Source organism: Panulirus ornatus, chromosome 52, assembly GCF_036320965.1.
Source record: "Panulirus ornatus isolate Po-2019 chromosome 52, ASM3632096v1, whole genome shotgun sequence".
NCBI classification, from domain to species: Eukaryota; Metazoa; Arthropoda; class Malacostraca; order Decapoda; family Palinuridae; genus Panulirus; species Panulirus ornatus.
The window spans coordinates 8910904-8923112 of NC_092275.1; the positions used below are offsets into that span (position 1 = coordinate 8910904).

General features: G+C 36.4%; 1 protein-coding gene across 2 annotated transcripts in view; it reads left to right on the plus strand.

Annotated features, from left to right (window-relative positions):
• The window catches only part of LOC139765045 (kielin/chordin-like protein), a 58545-nt gene that overhangs the window by 19780 nt on the left and 26556 nt on the right, over positions 1–12209 (plus strand). For both annotated transcript variants that reach the window (XM_071692127.1, XM_071692128.1), the window contains exons 14-24: positions 780–1034; positions 1489–1533; positions 2692–2946; positions 3399–3443; positions 4608–4862; positions 5321–5365; positions 6555–6809; positions 7918–8115; positions 8296–8556; positions 9425–9646; positions 10563–10778. In XM_071692127.1, coding sequence (XP_071548228.1) covers positions 780–1034; positions 1489–1533; positions 2692–2946; positions 3399–3443; positions 4608–4862; positions 5321–5365; positions 6555–6809; positions 7918–8115; positions 8296–8556; positions 9425–9646; positions 10563–10778 — 2052 coding nt within the window. The remainder of the gene's footprint in view (positions 1–779; positions 1035–1488; positions 1534–2691; positions 2947–3398; positions 3444–4607; positions 4863–5320; positions 5366–6554; positions 6810–7917; positions 8116–8295; positions 8557–9424; positions 9647–10562; positions 10779–12209) is intronic.

Below are 12209 nucleotides of genomic sequence, written 5' to 3' on the forward strand. Positions count from 1 at the left end.
GGAAATATCTTGATGCTGTGTGTCGGCTTCCGATCTCAGATAATACATTTATCTGATGTTCCAGTTGTCGGCTGACAGGCCAGGCAATAACTGATATCATGTTTGATTTCAGGACACCAAAACACACAGATAATTCGACGATACACAAAAGATGTCTTAGATAAACGATTAAGTTCAGCCAACATGTCTAACTTATCTAACTTTCTAATTCTTTTGATTTATTTCATCTTTTGCTCACTCCTGCTCAAACCACTTATAGAAAAATCATTGTGTATTCATATATTCGTATATCTATTGTTGATCTGAAGAAAGGTACTTTGATTTCATTCAGTCTGTAATGAAAATAATTAGTTTATTTTCTTGATCGATATTTCCTCCGCATTTACTGAAGATTATCATTATTTCTGAAATTTTACAATGAGGTTATTGATGACAGTGACCGAAAAAATAATGATCCGATTGAAAACAAAGATCGTAGTCTACTTCACTATCATTAATGTTGATTGGGCACTGCTAGGGGGAGTTACACAACGAAACATCTTTTCGTAATTATCTGATGATAAATGAGAAGCTAAAGTACATCAGTTCAGTCAGTGCTCCACCCATCTGTTTGGACGAGTTCCCTTCATAAAGCTGAAGCAGAACTAGATATAGTTTTAGCCACTTTTTTGTTTATAAAATCTCACCGACTATAATATTTAACGGATTTATCATACATAAACACAGAAGATCAGGTAAAAGAAATAGATTTCATTTCAATATTCATTTCCATTTGACAGCGTTCCTACCACGACCGAACTTCCTGAGCGCGAAGACCTCACGACAACAGAACCACCGTCTACTGAGTGTCTGGATACGAATGGTGGAAGCCACGCCCTGAATTCCACTTGGCAGACGGACCCCTGCACCAACTTCACCTGTACCGAGGAGGGTATCGTGAAGGATCTGAAGGAATGCAAAATTCCCTCTACAGTGGGTCAGATCTGTCAATTGATCTTTCTCGATGACGAGTGTTGTCCACTGTGGGAGTGTGTGTAGGTTTTCAGATACTTGTGGCCATGGATGCTATGCATCGTTTCTCCAACTTATCTTGAACGTCTTTTCTTATTCACACACAAGACTTTAGTTAACGAGTCCCTTTATCTATCACTTCATCGACACTATTCATTGTATTACCATCAAAGTTTACCTCTCATTCAAATTTTCTCTCATTGTTTGGTGCTTCACTTTCCAATTCTCTTCCTACAATTCTTTTTTCTTTTGTTTCTTTTCAATGTTTTAGTTTTTTCCTTTTTGTTTACTTCCTTTATAATTCCCCTTCATGTTATATGATTCATTTTTCGTTACCTACAGTGAAGTCTGATCAACTACAAAGAATATATTAACAATTTGATTCAGGGATTTTGTGAGTTACATTACCAGGGATATAGTGGTTTCTGGTTTGTGCTTACTCAAAGACAAAAAGTTAATTTGTTTCTCCGTTTACAGAAAAATACCAACTACAACAACAACGCTGACCACTGTACCATCAGGGTAAGGAAGAAACTGATTATCTGTCCAAGGTTCAATAGGTGTTATTTTCCTCCCGCAGCTCTATATAGAAAACGATAAAAAAATTAAATTTTCATAACCATTCAGCTAACCTAACCTACATAGTGTCTTACTTGTATGTGATTCATCTAACAACTTCCAGTACATACATGGTACCCGTGTAGATGTTTCTGGTAAACTTGATTATATATATATATATATATATATATATATATATATATATATATATATATATATATATATGTATATGTATATCTTTTTTTTTCTAAGACAACTTTTCACGACTGGTGATGCCATCATATGCGATATATAATAGAACATTTCCAAGGAATTCGGCTGAAGGGTCACTACGCAAGAGTGAGGGAAATATCTTGATGCTGTGTGTCGGCTTCCGATCTCGTATAATACATTTATCTGATGTTCCAGTTGTCGGCTGACAGGCCAGGCAATAACTGATATCATGTTTGATTTCAGGACACAAAACACACAGATAATTCGACGATACACAAAAGATGTCTTAGATAAACGATTAAGTTCAGCCAACATGTCTAACTTATCTAACTTTCTAATTCTTTTGATTTATTTCATCTTTTGCTCACTCCTGCTCAAACCACTTATAGAAAAATCATTGTGTATTCATATATTCGTATATCTATTGTTGATCTGAAGAAAGGTACTTTGATTTCATTCAGTCTGTAATGAAAATAATTGGTTTATTTTCTTGATCGATATTTCCTCCGCATTTACTGAAGATTATCATTATTTCTGAAATTTTACAATGAGGTTATTGATGACAGTGACCGAAAAAATAATGATCCGATTGAAAACAAAGATCGTAGTCTACTTCACTATCATTAATGTTGATTGGGCACTGCTAGGGGGAGTTACACAACGAAACATCTTTTCGTAATTATCTGATGATAAATGAGAAGCTAAAGTACATCAGTTCAGTCAGTGCTCCACCCATCTGTTTGGACGAGTTCCCTTCATAAAGCTGAAGCAGAACTAGATATAGTTTTAGCCACTTTTTTGTTTATTAAATCTCACCGACTATAATACTTAACGGATTTATCATACATAAACACAGAAGATTAGGTAAAAGAAATAGATTTCATTTCAATATTCATTTCCATTTGACAGCGTTCCTACCACGACCGAACTTCCTGAGCGGGAAGACCTCACGACAACAGAACCACCGGTTACTGAGTGTCTGGATACGTATGGTGGAAGCCACGTCCTGAATTCCACCTGGCAGACGGACCCCTGCACCACCTTCACCTGTACCGAGGAGGGTATCGTGAAGGATCTGAAGGAATGCAAAATTCCCTCTACAGTGGGTCAGATCTGTCAATTGATCTTTCTCGATGACGAGTGTTGTCCACTGTGGGAGTGTGTGTAGGTTTTCAGATACTTGTGGCCATGGATGCTATGCATCGTTTCTCCAACTTATCTTGAACGTCTTTTCTTATTCACACACAAGACTTTAGTTAACGAGTCCCTTTATCTATCACTTGATCGACACTTCATTGTATTATCATCAAAGTTTAGCTCTCATTCAAATTTTCTCTCATTGTTTGGTGCTTCACTTTCCAATTCTCTTCCTACAATTCTTTTTTCTTTTGTTTCTTTTCAATGTTTTAGTTTTTTCCTTTTTGTTTACTTCCTTTATAATTCCCCTTCATGTTATATGATTCATTTTTCGTTACCTACAGCGAAGTCTGATCAACTACAAAGAATATATTAACAATTTGATTCAGGGATTTTGTGAGTTACATTACCAGGGATATAGTGGTTTCTGGTTTGTGCTTACTCAAAGACAAAAAGTTAATTTGTTTCTCCGTTTACAGAAAAATACCAACTACAACAACAACGCTGACCACTGTACCATCAGGGTAAGGAAGAAACTGATTATCTGTCCAAGGTTCTATAGGTGTTATTTTCCTCCCGCAGCTCTATATAGAAAACGATAAAAAAATTAAATTTTCATAACCATTCAGCTAACCTAACCTACATAGTGTCTTACTTGTATGTGATTCATCTAACAACTTCCAGTACATACATGGTACCCGTGTAGATGTTTCTGGTAAACTTGATTATATATATATATATATATATATATATATATATATATATATATATATATATATATATATATATATATATATATGTATATCTTTTTTTTTCTAAGACAACTTTTCACGACTGGTGATGCCATCATATGCGATATATAATAGAACATTTCCAAGGAATTCGGCTGAAGGGTCACTACGCAAGAGTGAGGGAAATATCTTGATGCTGTGTGTCGGCTTCCGATCTCAGATAATACATTTATCTGATGTTCCAGTTGTCGGCTGACAGATCAGGCAATAACTGATATCATGTTTGATTTCAGGACACCAAAACACACAGATAATTCGACGATACACAAAAGATGTCTTAGATAAACGATTAAGTTCAGCCAACATGTCTAACTTATCTAACTTTCTAATTCTTTTGATTTATTTCATCTTTTGCTCACTCCTGCTCAAACCACTTATAGAAAAATCATTGTGTATTCATATATTCGTATATCTATTGTTGATCTGAAGAAAGGTACTTTGATTTCATTCAGTCTGTAATGAAAATAATTAGTTTATTTTCTTGATCGATATTTCCTCCGCATTTACTGAAGATTATCATTATTTCTGAAATTTTACAATGAGGTTATTGATGACAGTGACCGAAAAAATAATGATCCGATTGAAAACAAAGATCGTAGTCTACTTCACTATCATTAATGTTGATTGGGCACTGCTAGGGGGAGTTACACAACGAAACATCTTTTCGTAATTATCTGATGATAAATGAGAAGCTAAAGTACATCAGTTCAGTCAGTGCTCCACCCATCTGTTTGGACGAGTTCCCTTCATAAAGCTGAAGCAGAACTAGATATAGTTTTAGCCACTGTTTTGTTTATTAAATCTCACCGACTATAATACTTAACGGATTTATCATACATAAACACAGATCAGGTAAAAGAAATAGATTTCATTTCAATATTCATTTCCATTTGACAGCGTTCCTACCACGACCGAACTTCCTGAGCGGGAAGACCTCACGACAACAGAACCACCGGTTACTGAGTGTCTGGATACGAATGGTGGAAGCCACGCCCTGAATTCCACTTGGCAGACGGACCCCTGCACCAACTTCACCTGTACCGAGGAGGGTATCGTGAAGGATCTGAAGGAATGCAAAATTCCCTCTACAGTGGGTCAGATCTGTCAATTGATCTTTCTCGATGACGAGTGTTGTCCACTGTGGGAGTGTGTGTAGGTTTTCAGATACTTGTGGTCGTGGATGCTATGCATCGTTTCTCCAACTTATCTTGAACGTCTTTTCTTACTCACACACACAAGACTTTGGTTAACGAATCCCTTTATCACTCGATCGATCGACACTATTCATTGTATTACCATCAAAGTTTACCTCTCATTCAAATTTTCTCTCATTGTTTGGTGCTTCACTTTCCAATTCTATTCCTATGATTCTTTTTTCTTTTGTTTCTTTTCAATGTTTTAGTTTACTTTCCTTTACGCTTACTTCCTTTATAATTCCCCTTCATGTTATATGATTCATTTTTCGTGACCTACAGTGAAGTCTGATCAAGTACAAAGAATACATCAACAATTTGATTGAAGGATTTTGTGAGTTACATTACCAGGAATATAGTGGTGTCTGATTTGTGCTTATTCAAAGACAAAAAGTTAATTTGTTTCTCCGTTTACAGAAAAATACCAACTACAACAACACCGCTGACCACTGTACCATCAGGGTAAGGAAGAAACTGATTATCTGTCCAAGGTTCTATAGGTGTTATTTTCCTCCCACAGCTCTATATGGAAAACCATAAGAAAACTAAATTTTCATAACCATTCAGCTAACCTAACCTACATAGTGTCTTATTTGTATGTGCTCCATCTAAAAACTTCCAGCACTTACATGGTACCCCTGTAGATGTTTCTGGTAAACTTGAAAAAGTTTTTTTTGGTACTTTGATTATATATATATATATATATATATATATATATATATATATATATATATATATATATATATATATATATATATATATATCTTTTTTTTTCTAAGACAACTTTTCACGACTGGAGATGCCATCATATGCGATATATAATGGAACATTTCCAAGGAATTCGGCTGAAGGGTCACTACGCAAGAGTGAGGGAAATATCTTGATGCTGTGTGTCAGCTTCCGATCTCAGATATTACATTTATCTGATGTTCCAGTTGTCGGCTGACAGATCAGGCAATAACTGATATCATGTTTGATTTCAGGACACCAAAACACACACATAATTAGACGATACACAAAAGATGTCTTAGATAAACGATTAAGTTCAGCCAACATGTCTAACTTATCTAACTTTCTAATTCTTTTTATTCATTTCATCTTTTGCTCACTCCTGCTCAAACAACTTATAGAAAAAACATTGTGTATTCATATATTCGTATGTCCATTATCGATCTGAAGATAGGTACTTTGATTTCATTCAGTCTGTAATGAAAATAATTAGTTTATTTTCTTGATCGATATTTCCTCGGCATCTACTGAAGATTATCATGATTTCTGAAATTTTACAATGAGGTTATTGATGACAGTGACAGAAGAAATAATGATCCGATTGAAAACAAAGATCGTATTCTACTTCATTATCATTAATGTTGATTGGGCACTGCTAGGGGGAGTTACACAACGAAACATCTTTTCGTAATTATCTGATGATAAATGAGAAGCTAAAGTACGTCAGTTCAGTCAGTGCTCCACCCATCTGTCTCTACGAGTTCCCTTCATAAAGCTCAAGCAGTACTTGGTACAGTTTTAGCCATTGTGTCGTTGGCTAAATCTCAACGACTACAATACTTAACTGATTTATCATACGTGAACACAGAACATCAGGTTAAAAGAAATAGATTTCAATTCAATATTCATTTCCATTTGACAGCGTTCCTACCACGACCGAACTTCCTGAGCTTGAAGACCTCACAACAACAGAACCACCGGTTACTGAGTGTCTGGATACGAATGGTGGAAGCCACGTCCTGAATTCCACCTGGCAAACGAACCCCTGCACCAACTTCACCTGTACCGAGGAGGGTATCGTGGAGGAGGTGCAGGAGTGCAAATCCACCTCTCCAATGAACCCGAGCTGCCAACTGCTCCACCCTGAGGGAGAATGTTGTCCACAGTGGGACTGTAGGTCGGTTTCTCACAGACTTGTGGCCATGGATGTTATCTATAGTTCTTTTTCCCAAATTCAATGTTTTCTTCGTACACATAAGATCTTAGCAGACGATTCTCTTTTATCATCAATCGATTTTCTGATCATCATTGTTTCTTCCTCATTTATAGTTTCTTACTGTTTTATGTTTCACTTCTTACCTCTCTTAATTAACTTTTTCTTTTTGTATTTCGCTTCAATGCTCTACATAAATTTCTTTTTTCTTTATTACTAGCATGATTCCCCTTGACATCAAGTCACATGGTTCATTCTCTGTTATTTTATTGTGCAGTTTCATTTACTGCAAGAATATATTAACAGTCTAACTGAGGGATTTTGTGAATCACTTTAATGGGAGAACAGTGATTCTCAGTTTGCACTTGTTTAAAGGCCAAAAGGTAATTTGTCCCGCCAAGGGTAAGGTCAAAACTTATCTGTCCAAGGTTCTGATCATTTCATTTCCCTCCCACTGCTCCATACACAAACTTATGAAACATAACTAAATTTTCACGACTGTCCAGTTATCATAAGCTAAGTGGTGTATTACCATTTATATGCGAGTCATTCTGCAATTTCCAATGTATATATGAGTATCAGTGTGAATGGTTCTGGTAAGCTTGAAAGAGTTTTTCTTTTTAGTAACTTAGAATTTGTGTCTGTCTTGTGTCCTGAGACGTATATTTACGAGTGTTTCTCATACCATACAGGATGTTATATCAAAGATGTCTCTTTGTATACTATATTTCATACTTTTGTCTCTGCTTATCATCCTATTTGTACATAAATCATATTGGTAAATCTTCATCTTATTTCTTCGCTACTTAGCAATACAAGTTTCGAAATAATGTGCAGATACGTTATCAATGATATTAACACACTAACGATGTATTGAATGATAATGCCTCATCTAGATGACTTCCTCTGCATAATCAGTTTATATAAATATGATCCATTTCTAATGATAAAGTTTATTCAAGTAGAATCGATACTTTATCTTTCATAGCTACCATTGAGATTTTTTCAATATCAAATAGAGTCACTGAAAATTCTTCCACTTGTTATCATACCAAAACTTACTGGTTTCCAGTCGCTGTCTGGACTCAGGAGGAGAACTTCGCGAGCACAAAGAGGTCTGGCGGGATCCAGAGGACCGCTGTATCTTGTGCACGTGCCATTCCGGCCCTGGGATCATCTGTGTACACGAGCAATGTCCTCCACCGCCACCCTGGCCGTGTTATCCACACACCCTCCCTGGCCAGTGCTGCCCCAACCACTGCAAACCACCGTTAGTTCCTTTGCAAAACATCTGTTGTGATTACCCTTTAAATAATGGGGTGCTTCCCAAACTAGTAGGGTCCACGGACCACCAGTTAGGGCGTGAAGCCTCATTAGAGAGTGCGTGAGATACGTTCCAGGGAGGAACACGTAGAAAAGGAGGAAATTTACATTTTTTCCTCTTTGACAGTGTCACTACCACGACCGAACGTCCACAGCGTAAGGGTCTCCGGCCGACACGAAAACCAATAGCTGACAAGTGTCTGGATACGAATGGTAGAAGTCACGCCTTGAATTCCACCTGGCAGACGGACCCCTGCACCACCTTCACTTGTACCAAGGACGGTGTCGTGAAGGAGGTGCAGGAGTGTGTGTCTGGTACTACTACCATGAACCAGAGCTGCCAACTGATCTCTTCCGAGGACGAGTGTTGTGAACGCTGGGACTGTGGGTAGGTTTCGTGTGGCCATGGACGTCATCTTCCAACTTTTCCCAACTTATCTTTAAAGTCTTTTAAAATTCATTAACAAATACATGGTTTTAGTTAGAAAATCCCTATATCTATAATCTATTCACACCGTATAACTTTTTTTTTTTTTTTTTCAAAAAGAAGGAACAGAGGGGGCCAGGTGAGGATATTCCAAAAAAGGCCCAGTCCTCTGTTCTTAACGCTACCTCGCTAACGCGGGAAATGGCCAATAGTTTAAAAGAAGGTAAAAGATATATATATATATATATATATATATATATATATATATATATATATATATATATATTTTTTTTTTTTTTTTTTCATACTATTCGCTATTTCCCGCGATAGCGAGGTAGCGTTAAGAACAGAGGACTGGGCCTTTGAGGGAATATCCTCACCTGGCCCTCTTCTCTGTTCCTTCTTTTGGAAAATTAAAAAAAAAAAAAAAAAAAAAAAAAAAAAAAAGGTGGCTGAGCTTAATAAATTTTCAAGGTATCTTTTAGCATTAGATCAAACAGCATAGTAAATAATGAAGAATACAAAGGAATACAAGGGAAGAATGAAACGTATAACTGGATGGCTAAAGACCATTCCACAACCAATCATCTTTTCTTAAGTATCCGATATTGAATGAGCAGCTAAAGTACATCAGTTCAGTCATTGCACCACCCATCTGTCTGGACGAGTTCCCTTCAAGAAGCAGAAGCTGCACCAGATACAGTTTTAGCCATTGTGTTATTTGCTAAATGTCAACGACTACAATACCTAACTGATCTATTTGTGTAAACACAGATGATCAGGTTAAAAGAAAAAAGGTTTTATTTCAATATTCATTTTCCTTTGAAAGCTTTGCTACCACGACAGAACTTCCTGAGATAGAGTGTCTGGATATGCATGGTGGAAGCCACGCCCTAGATTCCACCTGGCAGACGGACCCCTGCACCACCTTCACCTGTACGAAGGACGGTGTCCTGGAGGAGGTGCAGGAGTGTGAATCCACCACTCTAATGGATCAGACCTGCCAACCAGTCTACACTGAGGGAGAGTGTTGTCCACAGTGGAACTGTAGGTAAGGTTCTCAGACAACTGTTCCCATGGATGTCATCTAGTGTTTACACGACTTAAACTTAATTTCTTCTCTTACTCAGAAACACAAATTCTTAATAAACAAATTCCATTTTCTAGTAATGCACAGATACTGATTATAATCTTTCTAAGTTTTCGATAATGCTATTTCCTTCCTGCAGCTAAATCTCTGCCATGGATTTCATTATCAACCTAGATTTTCAAAACCATCTAGTTATCATAGATTAATATGGTGTTTTATTATTTATCTATGATCCATCATACAACTTCCAATAAATATATAGGTACCAGAGTGGAAGGTTCTGTATATCATACCACTTACAGATGAATGATTGTATATTCATATCTTTATATTTACTTTCTGGTCTGACTTTGTTCCAAACACCGAAGTGGGAAGTCAATCTATAGTGAAATCGATTAGGCTATTTTAGTGATCTATATTTTCTCCTCAATTACTCAAGAATGTTTTTACTCTTAAAACTTTACAATGAAGTCACAGATGAATATTACTGAAGAAATAATTATTTGTTTGAAAATGATTATACTATTCTGTTTGTCTTATAAATAATACTTTTCTTATGAGTCACGGTTCCTTGAATAAGGTAAACGGGAAATCGAAGGTTTGGGCACTGCTAAGGGCCATTGTAAAACTAATTGTCTTCTCTTACATATCAGATGATAAATCAGAAGCCAAAGTATATCAGTTCATTCACTGCACCACCTATCTGTCTGGACGAGTTCCCTTCATATAGCTGAAGCAGCACTTGGTGCAGTTTTAGCCACTGTGTCGTTGGCTAAATTTCAACGACTACAATACTTAACTGATTTATCATACGTAAACAAAGAAGATCAGGTTAAAAGGAATAGATTTCATTTCAATATTCATTTCCATTTGACAGCGTTCCCACCACGACCGAACTTCCTGAGTGTCTGGATACGAATGGCGGAAGCCACGCCCTGAATTCCACCTGGCAGACGGACCCCTGCACCACCTTCACCTGTACCGAGGACGGTGTCCAGGAGGAGGTGCAGGAGTGTGAATCCACCACTCTAATGGATCAGACCTGCCAACCAGTCTACACTGAGGGAGAGTGTTGTCCACAGTGGAACTGTAGGTAGGGTTTACAGACAACTGTTGCCATGGATGTTATCAAGTGTTTACACGACTTAAACTTAATCTCTTGTCTTTCTCAGAAACACAAATTCCTAGTGAACGAATTCCTTTTTCTAGTAATGCACAGATCTATATTCTGGACTTATCATTCACATTTTCTCCAGTAATAGTTTTTTCATATATCTTCTTATTTACCAATCTATTCATAACGCAATTTTATTTTATTTTTCACTTGATGAATGTATTCATCTTTCCTTCGTATATTTCACTCGCGATTCACTATACATCCAGCTAGATGACTCGTTCCTCGTTATTTACTGTGCAGTTTAATCGTTTAATTAACTACAAAAGAGACTAATCTTTTCGTTGAGAAATATGGAAAATTCCTATATCATGAGAACAGTGGTTCTCTATTTGATTATTTAAAGACAAAAGGTTAGAATATTTCTCTTTACAAACATTGTTAATAATAGCACCACCACCGACTGCAGCTCCACCAGGGCAAGAAAGATATTGATTATAATCTTTCTAAGTTTTCGATAATGCTATTTCCTTCCTGCAACTAAATCTCTGTCATTAATTTCATTATTAACCTAGATTTTCAAGATCATCTAGTTATCATAAATTGACAACTTGTTTGATTACTTATCTATGATCCATCATACAACTTCCAATAGAATACATGGGTACCAGAGTGGAGGGTTCTATATATCATGAAGGACTTGTGTTTAGTGACTTAATATATATATATATCTTTCTTTTTCCCTAAGCCAACTGTTCACGACTGTCGATGTTATCATGTTAGATATATTATAGAGCACCTCCACGGAATTCAGCTGAAGGGTCACTACATAAGATTGAGGGAAATGTCTTGATATTGTGTGTCAGCTTCTGATCTCACTATTATTCTTCATCCGTTGATCCAGTTGACGGCAAACAGATCAGACAACAAATGATATGTTTAATTCGTAAACAGCGAAACACGTTTAGATAATGCGACGATACAAATAGGATGAATTTGATAAACGATTATATTCAGCTAACTTATCCAAATTACATTTCCTTAACCTTTTATATCTACTTCAGATTTTGCTCACTGCTGCTCATACCACTTACAGATGAATGATTGTATATCCATATCTTTATATTTATTTTCTGGTCTGACATTGTTCCAAACACCGAAGTGGGAAGTCAATCTGTAGTGAAATCGATTAGGCTTTTTTAGTGATCTATCCTTTCTCCTCAATTACTCAAGAATGTTTTTACTCTTAAAACTTTACAATGAGGTCACGGAGGAATATTACTGAAGAAATAATTATTTGTTTGAAAATGATTATACTATTCTGTTTCAGTCTTATAAATGATACTTTTCTTATGAGCCACGGTTCCTTGAATAAAGTAAACAGGAAATTAAAGGATTGGGCACTGCTAA